This window comes from Cebidichthys violaceus, unplaced genomic scaffold (genome assembly GCF_023349555.1).
Source record: "Cebidichthys violaceus isolate CVI_PGR_0920_01 unplaced genomic scaffold, fCebVio1.0.p SCAF_24, whole genome shotgun sequence".
Classification (NCBI taxonomy): Eukaryota; Metazoa; Chordata; class Actinopteri; order Perciformes; family Stichaeidae; genus Cebidichthys; species Cebidichthys violaceus.
The window spans coordinates 3,791,361-3,809,768 of record NW_027176417.1 but is presented as its reverse complement, the minus strand read 5'-3'; the positions used below and the strand labels follow the sequence as shown (position 1 = coordinate 3,809,768).

At 45.1% G+C, this 18,408-nt stretch overlaps 2 protein-coding genes across 2 annotated transcripts in view; both read right to left on the bottom strand.

Moving 5' to 3' along the window:
- Positions 1-204: 204 nt before the first annotated feature.
- Positions 205-8,669, bottom strand: LOC137879153 (carboxy-terminal domain RNA polymerase II polypeptide A small phosphatase 1-like). Its single transcript, XM_068719766.1, has 7 exons — positions 7,843-8,669; positions 4,305-4,453; positions 4,072-4,167; positions 3,586-3,642; positions 2,884-2,976; positions 2,616-2,801; positions 205-2,512 (listed from the first exon to the last, which is right to left on the bottom strand). Exons 1-7 carry the CDS (start codon positions 7,913-7,915, stop codon positions 2,384-2,386), a joined length of 783 nt encoding a protein of 260 aa, XP_068575867.1. The 5' UTR covers positions 7,916-8,669; the 3' UTR covers positions 205-2,383.
- Positions 8,670-9,452: 783 nt separating this feature from the next.
- Positions 9,453-18,408, bottom strand: part of spega (striated muscle enriched protein kinase a) — a 39,700-nt gene continuing 30,744 nt past the window's right edge. The window contains exons 33-42 of the mRNA XM_068719790.1: positions 15,677-18,380; positions 15,418-15,585; positions 14,162-14,284; positions 13,134-13,298; positions 12,421-13,042; positions 11,963-12,202; positions 11,660-11,883; positions 11,443-11,518; positions 11,058-11,207; positions 9,453-10,970 (exon numbers count right to left, since the gene is read on the bottom strand). Of these exons, the coding sequence (XP_068575891.1) occupies positions 10,751-10,970; positions 11,058-11,207; positions 11,443-11,518; positions 11,660-11,883; positions 11,963-12,202; positions 12,421-13,042; positions 13,134-13,298; positions 14,162-14,284; positions 15,418-15,585; positions 15,677-18,380 (4,692 nt within the window). The 3' untranslated portion in view covers positions 9,453-10,750. The remainder of the gene's footprint in view (positions 10,971-11,057; positions 11,208-11,442; positions 11,519-11,659; positions 11,884-11,962; positions 12,203-12,420; positions 13,043-13,133; positions 13,299-14,161; positions 14,285-15,417; positions 15,586-15,676; positions 18,381-18,408) is intronic.

Sequence of the window (18,408 nt, the reverse complement as noted above, 5' to 3'; positions counted from 1 at the left end):
GCTGCCCCCTAGTGGACAAACAAAGTAGTTAACTAATTGACGTTGCTGTAACATTCCGTATAAGGTAATGTTTTGATATCATAATAAGCATAGCGTTCATTAGCATGGTTGTTAAATCAAAGATAAGGAATTAGGGGAAAACTTGTGTTTGATTCCAGTATTCCAGAAAATACTAATTACCATAAACAATAAACAGCACTTGGACCATCTTTCATTTAGCATTTATGGGGGAAAAAACATTATTACATACAGTTTATATATAATTTGGTATGATAAAACAGGTCAAAAATTAGGTTACATCTATTCAATCATGAGTACAGTAACATGAATATTCCATATATTAATGACAATTTGTTTGCTTTATTACTGTGCAAAACAAAATATACATATCTACTGAATGTGTAAGAAGTACAGTATCAGTGAATGGGCAACACTTGTTTTATATGCAATCAAATGACTTAACGTTCCTATAAATACTCCTGTTTGCCGAAGAATTCCAAAAACAACAACAGTCATCGGCACTGAACCTAATCGAGCCGTGTGATGATGGCTGACATGAAACACGCCTATCAAAGGAATTACCCTGTTACGTGTCTACAACAGTAAGATACTAAACCTTTTAGTAATTGGCTGGTGCTTCTGATCCATATATTGCCTATTAATATACGAGGTAAACAACCAGGTCCTGCATGAAAACAAAACTATCTGTGAATATTGTGTCAGTCGCACTCCTGGGCAAAAACAACAACAAAAAACACTCATTTAGAAAAGAAACAGGCTAATTTGATTGACAACAATTTGTTAAACATAGAAAAATAATGCAATAGCTCTTAATATGTGGGATTTAATTGTCTCGTCTCAGTAAAGTCACATCACAAGCCTGCTATGGAGGCTCTTAGTCAAACCCACGGTTTCATTCTTCAGTCAACACATGGTATTGTCAACGCATACGAGGGAGATAACAAGAGCTTATAAAGGAAAACTCCAAGTTAAAAATCATATTTCTTTACGTTTTTTGGCAACTTTGAATGAATAATAGCAAATTCAGTAGCAGTACTGTGACTCTCTCTCCACCCTCTGTGATTTAATAGCAACGACACTAAAGGAAACCCGACATGTTTAATATATATATTAAACTCCAACGTAGCTGCACTAGAATGATCCCAACATCACGTCACCACCAACAGAGCCAGAGGTGGAAAATAAATCTCGTGAAAACAATCGAGTGGAAGTGTTTCAGGGTGGATTTCTCCTTTAAAATCTCACTTTCTGCTCACCAGACACCTCACACCAGCTCCACACACATTTCATTACAAAGTCCTGAACTTGTTTCCAGCCTATGTGTACCGCTTAGGAAAGAATACTTTGAAGCTTATAAGAACCAAACTGACAAGCTGTGACCTGTATCACACAACTTTCAACAGAATTCAAGTTTTGTGTGTGGCTTTAAAAACGAGGACCAGAAGCCACCAGGAGTCCACCCTGGTCCTCAACACGTGTGCAGACGCGCTGCATGCTGGCCGTCCATCAATCTCTACACCACCGTTGGAAATCCACGTCCGATAAACAGCTGCTGTCTCACCGTCACGTGCAGATGGTTTGATACTCATATTAGTGTCTTACTTGGCTCATTGTTTTTGGTTATATACACTAATTTTAAAAAGGGATTAGAGTTGTGCATGTTGATTTTTCTCAAAAAGTTGCTGCAAAAGGACATTTTGTCCATTTTAAAACAAACAATCCCAAATAATGATCTAATGCTGCTTTGCCAGTTTAAAAATTGTGCTAAAATAATGTTCTGCATCACAGTGAAAGAGGACTATAGACTGTACTTGATCAGATTCATCCACAACACTCCCAATTATTCAGAACTACCTGATCAAATCGCTTTAAAAACTCTAAAATGACTCACAGGGATCACGTGCTCTTTTGTCTGCAGACACATGGTGTGATAATTGACTGAATTTGACACAAAGATAATGTTTAAAAAGACATCTACAGTACGTGTACACCATCTGCTCTTTCAACGAAGTCCATTAAATCTTTCCAAATCCGGCATCTTGTGCAGAATCAGACTGATGAACCCGTGAGAAGAACCCAGTCCGTGTCCAGAGGGTTCACGGCGACGGACGTCTTCTGCAAGCTCAGCGACGCCGCAGAAACGTCCTTAATAACCATTCATCCTTCCATCCCACATCAAGCCGACGTGGAGTTACAAATATCAGGGAGTTTTCTGTTTGACCAGTAGGTGGCAGTGATGAGGCCACTTAAAGTCACTCTGGTGGGCGGTGAGCGCTGCCGCCTGGAGCCTCGCCGGTGTGGGTAAATCCGTGTTGTACGCCGTTTTTTCTTGTTCAGAGCTGAGATGAGACGCCGAACGCCGTTAGCTGGCGGCCCCTTGGTGCTTGAGGACCGTGTAGACGTTGTCCACTTTGCTCAGCCTCTCGAAGAAGGGGATGAGGTCCAGCAGCTCGGTGTCGGACATGTCGTCGAACCACGAGGCCACGGGCACCTGGGTGGAGACGGGATATTATCAGCGAGCGCACGTGGGAGTCACTAGCACCACCCAAAAGACGTCACCGCTGCGCGACTCGGGCGCTGCGCGTTCTACTCACTGCGTTGTCGGGGTGGAAGATGTAGGAGGCGGGGGAGTTGTCCACGATGATGACTTTGTTCAGGTCCCGACCCAGGCGGCTCAGGTCCTTGACGTAGTTGCCTCGGTAGAAGACGCAGGACTCCCGGAACAGGCGGGAGCGGAAAGCGCCCCACTTGTCCAGGAGGTCGGAGACGGGGTCCGCATACTGCAGCAATAACAAATAATAAAAATGAGCCGTAAGCAGATGTTTACGGTAATTTACCGTGAGCAGCAGCTGGTTTCCTCACCTTGGCTAGACTGGCAGTGAACAGGACGCACTCAAACAGTTCCCCCATTCTCTTGAGGAACTCGTCGACGTGGGGCCGCTTCAGGACATACACCTGGAGAACACAGGAATCTTAACCCAGGTTCCTACACAGCTTACATATGCAAACAAAAAAAAAAACATGTTTCTACAAACCGTAGCTGCCGAGGAACTATGACATAAAAATGTACATATTAAAGGTTAACATAGGGGTACAAGAACGAGCATGCATGAATCATACACTTCAATCTCAGGCATTCAAGACTCGTATGCTGAATAAACTAAATATAATCGTATGGATCACTGACAGACATTTGGCTCCAAAAGTAAAAACCCAGGACTTGTTCCCTTGAAGCTCCTCCAGTTTTCTTCCTCCTGCGGTGTCGGCGGATGAGGGTAGCGTTCCTGAACCAAGTCATCCGGAATAGGCTGTGCTTGTCTGAACAAACCTATCCTGGATTACTTGAATCAGGCCCAGACCCACGGTATGTCATCCGTCTCCAAATCCCTTAAAAAAAAAACAAAAAAAACGCAGACAGCACCGACTACGCTCGGCAATTTAAACCGGAGAGCCTTCATCCTATCACAGGACCACAAGGCGCCGTCACTTCAGAGGACGGCGCACGACGACAAGTTAAGAGTGAGGACATTGTTGTTTTGAGTGGGAGCGTGACGCCAACATTACCTGGTGTACTGTTCCATCTATTTCCACAGGAATGATGAAGTCTGCGTTGTTCACAGGCTGTTAGAATGACAAAAAGAAGATATCGATGTCGACGTGAACAAGACAGAAGATTGACGCTTTTCAAATCATAAGGAAGTGTGTCTACTACCAGGAAAGGAGACTCTGACAGTATAGAACAGGACGGATGCAGGTAGACACACACACACACACACACACACACACACACACACACACACACACACACACACACACACACACTCTGCAGAGTGGTTATTTGGGTTTGAGCACCAGAAATGTCCCCGTCAGAGCCAACAACAACCAGATGTGAGATGTTTTATTATCTAACATACCGATCTCGTGACGTCACGTGATCACGGGCGACGACTGTGCGCTTTACGGCCCAAATCACGTCTTTTGAGAGCCTGCGTGACGTGGAAACGTTCCCGCACACCGCTTGTAATCAACGAAAACAATATCGTTCTTCACCTTGAAAGAGCTGTGAACTAACGTCTCATCCAGATCTATAACCACGCAGATCTTTCCGGAGTCTTTAGACTTCACTGGAGGCAGCAGAGGCTTCACCTGGGACAAAGAAACACACAATATGTATTTCAACCTGGGACGCAGCAATAGGAAATACATTGACACTATTTGAGAGATGACAAAGCAGAGAAGAAGACCTGTTTAACACAGATTGCTAATCGCTCCAGTGAACGCACCTTGGAGACGGTGCCGTTCTCCTCCACCAGCAGGGGGGCGTTGTTGTTGACCGGCGGGGGTTCGGGCTGGTCCCGACACAGGCAGCAGAAGAGGCCGGAGAAGAGGCCTCTGCTCCTGGGCTTCTTGGAGGACAGAGAGGGGGAGGAGCCTGCAGAGGAAGAGGAGGAAGAAGAAGAGGTGGTCACCAAGCTGCAACCCAAATAACCTCTTATTTGAGAAGCTAGAGCTGATTGAATTTGTGTCAATCAATAGATTAAAGTTATTGATTATTTAAAAAGGTTTGTTTGTTTGTGTTGTTTTTTTAAATCCACTTAAACTCTTAAAACACTGACAAAAGTCCTGCCATGAGCAGATTTCTGCCTTCCCAAAAAAGAAAAACGAAGCTGTGATAACTGGATTTTGGGGATAACAACCCTCACGCCGATGACTCCATCTAGTGAATGCATGACAACAGTACAAAGTGCGTCCAGCAGCTTTCCTCATACTTTAGTCATGTGCACAAAACCCTCCTGGAGACACGCGGCGCTGCCAACAGGCTCTTGCGTAACGCTCCCGACGTCAGCAGCAAACATCACCAATGAAGTCGCAGCACTTTTAACGGCATTATGAAGGTATCATGAGGACATCATGAGCACATCAGGCGTTCAGGAACACTCGTGGCAGATGTTAACAGGCAACAAAAACAATCTACAAAATAAAAGTTCACCATTGACGGCAATTTAAAACGGTGAAATGCTCGTACAGGGGACCCTCAAATGAATTTAGGTTAGCAGTGAGGAAGACTTTTTAAGCTTTGTTCACTTTAGTTGTTTAGGGATTCCCCCTGAAGCTTGTCATCCATTGAGCTGAACTCCATTGGTCCATTTCCGTGTCCCATAAATCTCTCATTAACACTCCTCCTCGCCTCCTTTTCTGTCTCCTATTACACTTTGTTTCGGCCTCTCTCTCTCTCTCTCTCTCTCTCTCTCTCTCTCTCTCTCTCTCTCTCTCTCTCTCTCTCTCTCTCTCTCTCTCTCTCTCTCTCTCTCTCTCTCTCTCTCTCTCTCTGTGTTCGGACGTGACCGTGTTACCAACACACAACCCTCTGTTGTGCGTCTCTCTCTCGCCTCTTTCATTCCCTCCTACGCCATTTGTGGATTCAAACTCCGTCTGACCCTCCGCCGGCCTCTGGCGCGCTCGGATCCAAAACAGGAAGAGGAAACAGACGGGTATCAGCGGAGGAAGCTGCCTGCCATCATGTTTGAGTGTAGCAGGAGCCGGCTTTATGATACTATTCATTTAGCTTCAATTCATTCACAAAAACTAAGAACTCAAGCAGTAGAGATTTGTAAATTTGTCACATCCCAGCTGTGAAATTAACCGTATTTACTCCCTCGTGTCCTCACTCGTTGTGCTCCTCACTGCTTGCTTTCCTTTTTCACTCCCTTGCGCCCTCACTCCCTCCCTCGTGTCCATATAATTTCCAGCGTTCCCTCCCTTGTCCTTAATCGCTCCCTCTAGTCTCCGCTAGCTTCAATATCCATGTTCCAGAATAGAAATGAATAACCGAACACTCACTTTGGGTTTGACCAGTTATCAAGTCTCAAAGGAATCTGCGTTTCTCAAACCTTCTCAGATCTACTTCAATCCTCCTTCTTTTGACGTTTGTTTTGATGTTTCTAACACATTTTAATACATGTAACAGTGGAAAGCACCCACCTACAGCACCAGTCTCTGTTTTAAAGGAACCAAATGGCTTCAACCTGCTGCATTCTTACCATGAGCTCATCTCCTTCACCTATGTGCAAATGCACCATAGAAACAATTAGCATACATATAAAAGTGCCACACACACACACACACACACTGTTGTTTGAGGAGTAGAACCTCGTTCTGCGGTGTTTTAAGTTGTGGTTTCTAACACATCTGGCTTCAAACCAAGATGAAACAATCGTCTGATATTTGAGAGTCAAGTCTTTAAAATCTTCAGCCTCCCTCGACATGTTATCTCCCGTTACACGACTTACTGAAAATGAATAATTCAAACGCCGCTTTATCACTGCGGAACATCAGGGTGGAATAATTCACACTCCATGCACTCGTGATTAGACGCTTCGCCCTTTTAGAGCGTTTTATCAGCCGAGGATCCATTTCTGAAGCCCGACCCTGTGAATAACTTCCTGTGATTGAGCTTCATGCAGACTTCATCCATCTCTTATTTATCACTCTGAGACAATGACACCGAGCTAATCTAATAAATACAGACGTCAAAAACATATCTGAAGAGGTAGATGTCTAGTAACAACAGTGACCGCCATTTTTTTGGCCTTTAACACAATTTTTAGGCCTAAAAAATTGAGTTGTCATAACCTCTGTTGCATTTACAAACAGCCACAATCAGCCGTAGTGATCTCAAAGGACCGTCGGCGTATTAAGCAACAGCTTGTGAAGTTGAGAAACGTTCACTCGCCACATCAAAAAACAGCCCCCCCCCCGGCATGACAAGCCGTTCATTCATAGACTTATTTTACACCACAGGGCTACAGTTCATTTAAAGTTGGACTTATGTGTCAATCTATAACCCTCAAGAAGCTTCACCTCATGTCGATCCTCTAGACTACGGAGAAAGTGAAACTAAAAAGCTTTGGGTTATCAGAATGTCAGAATGAAGCGGGACAAAGTCAACAGTCAGTTTGAGACAGTGAGTATGTGTGAGGACAAGGTTATGCAAAAGATTAGGCTGCATGAAATCTTAGAAACTAAATCACACATCTCCCATACACTTGTGTGCGATATGCATGCAATAATGAGCGCGTGACTCCACGATGCAGATGTTTCAGTGTCGGTCAAAGTGACACCAGACAGGCTGGCTGCAGGTTTCTCAGGGATGATGACTGACAGGTCACCAGATTATTCAGTAACCTGCATTCACACACTCCCCCGCGCGCGTCCTCTCATTGGTTTGAGCGAAGCTGGGTGGTTGAACACACAACAACTGATAAAAAAAAAAAAAAAGTTAAGTGTTGCATTGAGGAAAACACAATTTAACAAGCCGGTTAATGAAGTTAGGGGGGAAATAGAGGAGCACTGTAGTAAAATAAACAGAAATTAATAAGCACTGAGAGCCATGACAGCGAGACGGAAGAGATAAAAACACACTGATTATCACACTGATGCCAAAATAAACACATTTTTGTGATTGTTTTATATACGTACGGTGCTGTAATATACATCTATAATATACTATTATGATTTAAAGTGGGTTTGTGGTGGCTTTAAGGTATTCTCACGCTTTTATTGCGATATTATAAGCATTGGTACGTCATTTCCTTGACTTTCATCACAGGCCGAAGGGCCGCAGACGTGAATCTTTGTGCTGAAAAGTGAGACAATGTGACAGTTTTAGCGCTGCGGCTTGTTTTCAGTTCACTTTACACCAAACAGCGGTGTTCATATGTCTGTGCAGAGGTTGTTGCAGCGGTTTCTACGTCACGGAGCTCTGCAAAACTTTTTTGTTGTTGTTGTTGCAAAAATAAAGCCACTTATAAAGCCACTTACCCCTCTCTCCTGCGGCGTTATTCCCCTCTTCATCCCGGCTGACTTGGGTGATTATTGAGGACGGGTTGTCCATCACATCCAGGTCTGCTCCAGAGTGCTGATCTCACACTTTTAAAGTTACAGATAGTTCGCTGACTCGGTGCATTAAACCAACTTAACATGAACAAAAACGGAAAAGCATCGCAACAAGTTCGCCTACAGCACAGCCATTACACTTCGGGCTAAACGTTTTGAAGTCTGAAACTTACAAAGACATTTGTCAAGGAGGTAGAAACTTTGATTCAATATGGTGCCTCAACTCCGCTCGCAATTTCAAGATACAAACATGGAGGTTTCAAGGCTTCCCCATTTCACTTAAAGTGGCGCAGTAAGAGAGAGGCCGTGTGCAACACACTCCCTCCTCTCTGGTTAGTCTACGAGTTTGACGACGATCCCTTAAAGTAGCCCGAAACAAAGTTACTCGAAACTTAGCTAGTTAGCTAAGCTAACAGGTTAGCTACTGAACATATTATAGTCAAATATACTGCATAAAAAACATGTATTTACACTGATATCGGTGAATATGTTAGTCTACAAAACATTAACAATGTTTTACTATACAACCATAACGGTAAAAGATTAAATAAACGGTTATTTACAAATAGGCTACATGTAGCAAAACTAACTAACTTTAGCTAACGGCTATTCCTGCGATACCACCATTGTACGATACCGTAGATAGATAGATAGACACATATTTACACCATATTTGCTACTTTCTAGTCCGGCACGTTTATGTATATGTGTGTCTGTAGTACTGTAGTTGTTGTGTAACGGACAATATTAATGAAAACTTTTTTTTGTAGTAGCGGTAAAGAAACGCCCAGTTCGGGTCCCCTTGAAACTGCCTTGATCCAGGGACCGTCGCACAAGTTCCAACTCCGTCACTGGTGTGCACTAATTTTCTCCCCCAAAATACAGTAGCAGGGTTAAAAGTCTGACTGCTTGAGAAGACACTGTCGTTTTAGTGTAGTTTGCATGTCATAGTTTGTCAAATAAAGAGGTTTTGTGGAAATATGTTGCCTTTATTTGTCATAGAAGTGTAATGTTTTCCTTCATTTGCCATTATTGTGGTGTTTCTTTGCAGAAAGAGGTTATTGATAAACAAAAATCTACTTTTTCACGTTTTTTTGTTTTACATTGAGTCATGTATTTTATTTATCTGTATATGTGAATATAATCCTATATCATCATAAGGTAAAGTTAATAAAACATGCAATACAGCCAGAAAGCAGTACTGCTTATTGATTTGCAACTTAATGCTACACAATCAGGCATATTCAATTGCAAAATGTCTAATGGTAGACACATTTATATTGTGTCACAGTAAATGTTGTCATATTGCACAACCTTATACTGTTCTACCACAAAATATAAATAGGAGCATTATTGTTGCAAGCTTACCTTTTACTTTGCAAGCTCTATGTTGTTCAAGTGTAGAAATGCATTTTTATAGCAGCAAACTTCTTTAAAGTATAAAAATAATCCCATCAAAGTACTCAAGGGTTCATTTTTAAACCCAAGCCCAAAATTGCATTCCACACAGCTCAAAACAAGTAACTTTTCCCCAATTGTATCAATAGTTTATTACATACCTTCTCATAAAAACATCTTCAACTTTTTTCCCCCCACATATAAACACCGCAAATTGGTACATTTATAAATCTTCAAACGTCCAAATTCATACAAAAAGGAACACTGTGATAGAGCAATACACAAGACGTTCTAGTATTACAAGGACTGCGTGTACTGTATGCATGTATGTAAGAATCTAAAGTCCAAATATTGCAGTCAAACGTTTGCTTTGTTCAGAGTCAAACATTTGTTGTATCAATTGTGAATTATTACCACTGGAGACGCATTTACAAGAGAAGTATTTTGGATATCAATCCGATTTAGGCACTGATTGGGTGATCATGATTGAAGCAACCTGACCAACCGATGGGCAATACTGAGAAACCACAGCAATTTACCAGTGGATGACTTGTCCACGTACAATGTAAAACCTACATTACAGACTGCTTTTCATCGATTATTACAGAGTTCAGTTTCAACCACAGAACAAGAAGTTGTACCAAAAATTCCTAGCTCACCCTAAAACGGTTCATTTTAACGGTGTGACTCTTAACACCAATCACAAAGACACTCCTTCTTTTTTTTTTTTTTGCATCGATCAGAATTCAAAAAGTGATTCAAAAATGCTCTCGCACACACACACACACACACACACACACACACACACACACATGCAAATAAATTAACATGTAAAAAGTAAACAATTTCAAGAAAAAAATTATATTTTTGGTTTTGAGTTTTAAAATGTGTAATTAAATGCAAAAATAAATTAGCAGCTTAAATCATGGTACATTCACATGAGTTGTTTACTGATAAATCTAGTGACATAAACAAGGCAGAAACACATGTTCCAGGCAGATCGTGCAGAGTGGAGACCAACGTTTATCTAAACCAAATAGTAAATGTGCACTTTCAGAATTCACAAGGTGACCGAGAAATTGTGCAATCAAAGAAAATCAAAGAACATCCTGTGTCCTCACAAATGAACTGCTTCTGAGCAGTTCTGAACTTCTTCAATTCAACAAACGTGTCACGGCGGTCGTCTCTTTAGTTTCCTCTCAGAATCCCTTTAGCGTTGAATGTTGAAGGCTCCCAAAATAACACGTGGACTCCCGTCTGTCCTGTGGATACTCACGCTCTATCGTGCGAGTCTGCCCGTCCCCTGAGCCTTGACCTGCGCCCCACTGGTCAGGCGGACTTTTTTTTGACGCAGAGGCGATTCACAGAGGTGCGATTTGGCAGAATCCGACCCTGCAAACCCGTGCGTTTGTGGTGCTGCGTTTTCACCGTCGTCTCACTTGGGGCTGGGAACGGTCCCAGACGCCGGCGAGCTCTGGTAGGTGCGCAGCAGCACCTTGTGCTTGGTGGCGCCCTCTGAGCGACGGCATTGCTGTTCCACCAGGAACTCCTTGAGTCGGCCGGAGGTGAAGGTGAGAGTCTGTCTCCTCAGCTTCATAAGGTAAGAGTCCTGCAGCCAGGCTTGTGTGAAGCAGTCCCGTGTCGTCGGACGGGCCCTGGGAATACACACAGAAATACACACGACGTCGCAGTTCATATTCTGTATTACAGGAAGTGTAAAATCTGACTTTGCTGACTCTCACCATGGGTAACTGCTCAACATCTTCTTGAGAAAGGCGGAGGCACTTTGGGACACGTTTGGGTGAAGTTTCGTCGGGTCAAACTTCGCCATCAGGATTTTGGCTTCGACTTGCAGAGGGTCTTTATCTTCAAAGGGCAGTCGACCACTGAGCCTGGAGGGAAAGACGGGAAAAACAGAGTTGAGCAGGATAGTTCCAAAATGTAATGCACTTAATTAAAATGTGGCGCCTACTTTAACAAGGGACTTGAGCTCTTGACACATTAAAAACACACATCAAGGAAACATGAAGTGTTTTCTCGTCTTTAATGTTAACGAATGAGCATGTTTTTTGGGAACGCTTCAAATGTAAGCAATATGTCCACACACACATGAGACGTCTCACTCACATGACATAGGTGACAACGCCAACAGTCCAAATATCCGAAGGAGGACCAACCACTTCACCTTTTACCATCTCAGGAGCTTTTGTCAAGAAGATGAACATTTAGAAATTGTTTTTTTTGCACAAAAAGTAGCATAAAAAGTGAGTTTGCTTCAAATGTTGGAGTCAGAGGCGACTTATATCTGGACTTCAGAGAAGTCAGAAGAGGTTCTCGTCCTCACCCATGTACTCCAGTGTTCCTGCTCCGGAGTCCCAGGGTTTGAGGCTGAGGGGGTTGAAGCTCTGGGCGCTTCCAAAGTCCACGATCTTGACGGCGTTGAGGTTGGTCACCATGATGTTGTCGGGCTTCAGGTCCAGGTGGAGGACGCGGCGGTTGTGGAGGTACTCGACCCCCTGGAGGATCTGGACCAGGTAACCCACCACGTCGTCCTCGGAGTAACGGAACCTGTCGAGAGCAAAAGGAGGTTCTTAACTCTGTGTGAGTTTGTGTCTCTCAGTACGAGGCGACGTCTCCGTCCTCCTACCTGTCTATGAGGCTGTGCAGCAGCTCTTTGCCGGTGCAGTACTCGGCCACCAGCACCAAGTAGTGCGGCGTGACGTAGGCTTCGTGCAGAGCCATGACCTTTTCATTGTGAAGGGATTTCAGGATCTCGTACTCCTTCAGGACCTCCTGCTTGTTCTCCTGGTTGTAGCAAATTATCTTCGCCATGTAGATTTTGCCCGTCGTGTTCTCGCGGCACTCTCTGACGACTCCAAAGCGACCCCTGGCAAAAAAAATAAAGGAACATATGAACTTATTACTACAGAAGTAGGAGATGGAGAGGATCCAGAAACCAGAAAACCCATGCAATTGTCCTCAGAATGACAGTTTCATCATGTTGGAAACTCTGAAAGTGCATAAAGGCAATAAAGCAGTGCATAAAAAAACAGGATTAATTAACTCAGTGCAGGTGTTCTATGATTTCAAGCCCTTCTGTCTCACCGGGCTTTCTCGTCCAGGAAAGTGTACGGCTTCTGAGGAACCCCCTGTCGTAGAGCCGTGGAGGGCGTGGTGCGTCCTGATGGGGTGCCTCTGGTCGGGGTACTGACCCCGTCACCAATGGGGCTCAGGCTGGAGGACTGGAGCACTTGTGGGGAAAAGGCGACAGGAGTCGGGGTGACACGAGCGGTGGCGGTGGGGACGTATGTGGGCACAGAGGCCACTGCTGGTTTGATTGGCGCCGATGGCGGGGATATCGGAGGGTTCTGGGTCATGGGAGACACCACGTTTACTGGACTCTGGGGTTTGGGGAGGACAAAGGGTGGAGGTGCTTTGACTGCGGGTGAAGAGGGATGAGAGGAGCTTATTTTTGGAGCGTCTTCGGTGGTTGCGCCTGCAGATGGCAGTTGGGGGTTTGTCACGAGGCCGGAGGGCAGAGAGGGCGGAAGAGGTGAAGCAGCAGGGGAGGCTGCATCTTTTGGAGAGGTGGAGGTGGAGACGGCTGTCCTGGGAGCGCTGTTCTGGACCGGCTTCAACGCAGGCACCGTCACCGAGGAGGGGGCGACTGGTTCAGGTGGAGCTGGGACTGTCTTTACGACGGCCATGGCAGGTGAAGCTCCTCCAGCTGAGAAAACAGAAATACAACCCTTTAAGAAAGGACCTTCAATTGCTGCTTTTATCCACCATGTGGACCAAGCATGCGGTACCAACTGTACCTGTTGAGTCCACGCTGACCGGAGCAGAACAGTTGCTGAATGGTCCCTGTCCTGCCTTGTTGATACAGGCCACTCTGAACCTAAAAGTGCCACCTGATGGCAGGTCTGTGACATTGTAGTAGCAGTCCACAACGCCAGTGGCTACAGTCAGCCAGTTAGAATCACCTGCAGCACAGAGGGAAAGTGATCTTCATATAATGTCACTGTGATCTTTAAGGATAGAGCATAGAGGGATAAATGAGGCAACCGAAGTATACATATTGGATATATATATATATATATATATATATACTTATTGTAAATGGAATTATGAAGGGAAGAAAGACGAGTCTCAAAAAGTAAAAGTTAGAAAAGAATCTTGTTTTGTTCTCGTTGTAGTTCACATATTGACCACCAGGTGGCGGTGTTGTCAAACTGATGATAACGCTTGTAAAACGTTACGCATCAACAAACATTTCTTATGTTGGCACAGTGAAAGAGACCTGGAGTCAAATGTAAATTTAGAAGTGACAAATTATTCTGTGAGCACCTGAATCAATGCTGCCAGGCAAACAATACATTTGGAATGAGACGACAAGGCAATAACAGCCAGAAGGAAATCAATCTGAGCAAAAAGTCTGAGTCTGCTGCACCAGGTTTGTGTGTTTCACCCACCACATTATAAGACAGTGATGATTCATCATGTTAAATGGCAAAAAGCTGTGAGAGCAGCACCGCTACAGTCACTATGCCCTCGAGGGACGACTCGGTTTACTCGGTCTAGGTTGTGTCTCTGGGTATTGAGACTTATATCTCCGGGCGTTCTCCACATATGTTACAAAGCCAAACGTCGTCAAAGCTTTTCAAACACTGCGAAACCTAGAGTACATACTGACAAAAACACCCAAAGGGAATGTGGTTTTATAAACCATCGAAACGACCTACAAACCAATTAATAGCAACGCGTTTCACAACTTACTCCATATTCATTTGGATGAGCTGAATGTTGCTCAATGATACATGGATAAAACAGTAGTGAGGGGACTCGCCTTCTGTTCTTCTTTCCAGGGTGTAGCTGCACGGAGACTTGGTGTCCGCTGGCTTCCAGAGCACCAGGGCTGTGTTGTTGTAGGTCTGGGGGATTTCAGGGGTCCCAGGCCGCTTTGGGACACCTTAAAAAGGGTGAAAAAGAACAAATGAGATGATGCAGACACACATGAGTTCCGTAGTTATACTGGGCAGATGTGAGTGCTGAATTTAAGATATTCATGTGGGTTTTTTTAGTCTCAAGGATTTTCATTTGCATGTGGTTTTAAGTGTGTGTGTGTGTGTGTGTGTGTGTGTGTGTGTGTGTGTGTGTATGTGGGTGGTTTCGTAACGTGTGCATGGTTTTACTACTGCGTGAGCAGGATTGAATTGCGTCCTTCACAGGCTTTCATAAAAGCTGCTGTCGCATATTTCAAGTGCTTTACATTGCAAACCGTTACAGCAATCACTGATTCAATAGATTCAAACGTCACTTAATAAATAAATCACGTTAAGGTTTGAAGACACCAAAGACAAGATGTTCATTTCCTCGCGAGCAGGATTAAAAAAAAGAGAAAGGGTGCAGACGATGGTGTTTTGTAGTGACACCAAACCAGACTTGACACAAACAGTGTCGTTCTGTAATTTGAAAATGTATTTCCCATCGAGCCTGTGCATCAGGCGAGATGAGCTGTCTGAAGTATTTTCCTCACAGCACAAGATTATCAAGGGGACACGAATAACATCAGTGGTTGAGATTAGAAATATTACACGTCCAAAGCCATGACAAAAAAAAAAATCAATTACGCCTGACATCTGGGGAATGTATTTTCCACTGAAACCTCAAAAAGTCTCATTGCTATCGTTCCTTTTTTAAGCAGCACTGTTTTCTTTACACACTATTTGTGCAAAGGCATGACTGGAGTCTTAAATAATGACCCGCCGCAGACGATTCCCAAATCCCCGGAAGCATCATTTGTTCCCATTACGTGATGAATATGAGAAAAGACGAAAATCCATTAAGCCAATCTACTGTAAAAGTTAATCCCTTGACATTAATATTCATTGAAACTGTATCAATATTCATTCCATTCTTCCTGCAATTAAAATGAAATCATGTAAAATACATCACATCATGAGGATAATTAGTGTGTGTCCATGGAAGGCAAAGGAGCAGCTGTGCCTGGAAGAGCTCTCGCTCTATGTTAATGAATAATTAACAATAACAACATTAAGGACAACACTTTGTGGAGAGCTACGGGCTGAATAAGCTACTTACAAGCTATGGTCAGTGTGCAGGAGGTGGTGATGGTCGCTATGGCGTTGGTAGCTACGCATTCATAGACTCCAGCATCCCTCCGGCTGGACTTCATGATCATGAGAAGCTGCCTGCCATCCGGATGAGACATCAGGTTGATCCTGTCGTCCACCTCCAGCGGCTTCCGATCTGGAACGCACAACAAATTCGAGAAACTGAGCGGCACTTTGTGGATAAAACCACGAGGCAAAAATGTTCTGGGAGGCTTTAAGCACCATACCCATCGTCCATGTGATCTCTGGATGTGGACTTCCAGCTGGGAGGCAGCTGAGAGTGACCGACTCCCCCTCCAGTAAGATGTGGTCTTTCAGTTTGATGTGGAACACGGGGGCAAAATCCGAGGCAGAGCGGATGAACTGCTGGCTTTTTGACAAACCCTCTTTGGGGACGGAGGAAGGCAGATCAGACTGAGAGGGGGTTTTGTCTTTCTTGCCCCTCGTCAAACCCCACCTGTCCCACCGGGATCGCCTGTCGGTCTCTGAGGCTTTTTCGGAATGGATGCTGGAGGCGGATTCAATCGATTCCTTGGACGCAGCGGCGCCGGTCTGTTTCGCGAGCTGATTCTCGGGGATGCCCATTCCTTTGAGTCCTCGGCCCTCAGATTGGGAATGACGATGGCGGGTAAACAGAGGCGTCCTCTTCCCCTCTTCACCCTCTTGTCTCTCCTCAGACTGACTGCGGATCTTCGAGGTAATTCCTGCCACTTTGTTCTCGAACTTGTGTCGCATTGCCAGGACGGGGGAATCGGTGACTTTCTTCAAATCCTTTAGCACCAGCTCTTTCTGACTTCCCCCGGCGGTTCGGTCCTTCCTCTCCTCAGACTGGGTCTTTATTTTGGCAGAGATTCCTGCCACTTTGGACTCAAACTTGCGCCTCATAGCAGAAACCGATGACTCCTCAGCTTTTCTTTGTTCTCTCTCGTCCAGCTGCCTCTGTGCTCCTGCGCTGCTCAGCTCTTTTGTATCCAGGGACTTGCTGCGTCCAATGGCCCATGAAACCCTCTTGTTAACAGCAGTTTCCTGCACATCCTGATGCTTATCCTCCTTTGGTTTCTCACCCTTCTTATCAACGGATGTGGACCTCTTGGCCCGCAAGGAAAACCTCCCAATCAGGCTGAGGCCTGTTTCTTTCTCTTCTCGTCTTAAATCTTGAACAGATTTGGATTTCTCCTGTAGTCCTTTAGAAACTATTTCAAGAGGCGCCCCCCTTGGCCCCGGCCTGTAAACCTCCTCACCCCCCTCGCCCCCCTTCCGGTTTAGCACAGGGGATTTCTCCTCCGACTTGTTCCTGGTCAGTTTCCGGAGGCCACGGGTCAAAGACGACTCCCGCTTCTTAAACCTGGCTTCGAAAACCTCCTCCGAGTCGATGTCTTGGATGTCTGTTCTGAGCACGGGCTGGCGGTGGATGCCAGCAAGATCGTGGTTTGGCGAGGTGGAAACAGAATCAGGAGATCGATCAGCAGCCGCCACTTTGGCAAATACTGCTGGATGTTCAGGTAACGTGGGGATTTCTGTGCACTTTGCGTCATTTGTTGAGGTCGAAACAGCTTGAATAACACTTGCATATGCAGAGGAGGGTTTACTATTTTGCGTTTTATCTCCCTTCATATCCTTTTCATTAATACGTAACTCTTGATTCACTTTCTTCTCTTCTTCATCATCATCATCATCATCCTCCTCTATTACAATTATAGGAGTAATAACAGAGGGTGATCTAGAGTCAGATTCTACTTTATCTGGCTTTTCTAACTGGGTTTTGGTCCTTTTCTCCGTTATACCATCCATGTTCTTCTCGTTCATACTTTGCATATCATCACTTTCTTCCACATTGATCCGTTTTTGCTGTTGGTCCAACCTTCCTGGTGTTGAGAGTATAAAGGAAGTCTTCTTTGTAGGCGAGGCAGACATGGACTCCTGAGTTTGCTCTGTGATTGCAGACATCGAGGTCGCCTCCTGGAGCTTTTTCCCTTCTATGCTACCGTTGCCCACCGATGGGATCTCTAAGGGGGCTCCAAACCGGCGGTGCAGGGGCATGGGCTCAGAATCCCCCTGAGTGAAGGAGGCGCTTTTACGGAAAACTTTGGTCTTTGGCGCGTCCTCTCCGGGGTTCTCTGAAGACGCTGCTCTGGCGAGTGTCGACGGCCCCGCTTTGGATCTCCTCAAGTTCCGATCAAGGGAGCCAGACCGCCTCTCGTCTTCCATGCCGAGTGTTTCAAACAAGGGCCCTCGCAGGCCGCTCATCTTTTTGTCCGCGTTTCCTCCCCTGAGCAGCCGCTGTCTCATCAGCTCCAGTTTGAGGGCATAATCCTCCTGGCTTAACTTGGCCGCCCCGGGGCTCGGGCTGCGATTGGGTAGCTCCATAGAAACAGCCTTTTTCAGGCTCTTGTTACTTTCTTCTGAATCCTTGTTTGCGTTTCCCTCTTCTGGGTCGATGTGGAGAAGCAGTGCTGAATCAGCAGAGCTGCCTCTCCTCATCGTAGCCCTCCTGGCTTTTGTCGGCGTTTCGTCCTCCTCCACACTTGTTCCTTTTTTAAGGGAGGCTTGTGTTGTTTTTTCCATTTTCTCCTCATCTTGGGTTCCCTCTTCATTCTTCACGCCTTTATTAGCCCCTCCTCTCGTACCTGCCGTCTCCATGTTGTCCCTTTTCCTTGTCCCATCAGCAGCAGCACTAGGCCACGCAGTGACGTCTTCGTCCCCCGGGATCTCGTTAAGGGAGACCCTGGAACCAGAAAAGACCATGGACAGCGGCATCGGAATGAAGGGAAGCTCATCTACATCTGCATCGGAGTCAGAGGAAGAGGAGGGTGGTGGGGAGCCTTCTTTCAAATGCCGGGCCACAGCAATGGAGACGTGTTTCGATGACTCATTCAAAAGCTCTGGGATCGACCGCATCACCATCTTGGATTTGTAGTTGATAAGGGAACGCTGAAAAAAAAAAGAAATAGAGGACAAC

What these genes read in the sequence shown, in the direction of transcription:
- LOC137879153 (XM_068719766.1), bottom strand. Translation starts at nt 7,915, where the DNA reads ATGGACAACCCGTCCTCAATAATCACCCAAGTCAGCCGGGATGAAGAG. An exon ending in TAGATGGAACAGTACACCAG is followed by an intron (nt 2,977 to 3,585) that starts GTAATGTTGGCG and finishes TGTGTTCTCCAG; the next exon opens with GTGTATGTCCTGAAGCGGCC. An exon ending in TCTTCCACCCCGACAACGCA is followed by an intron (nt 2,513 to 2,615) that starts GTGAGTAGAACG and finishes GTCTCCACCCAG; the next exon opens with GTGCCCGTGGCCTCGTGGTT.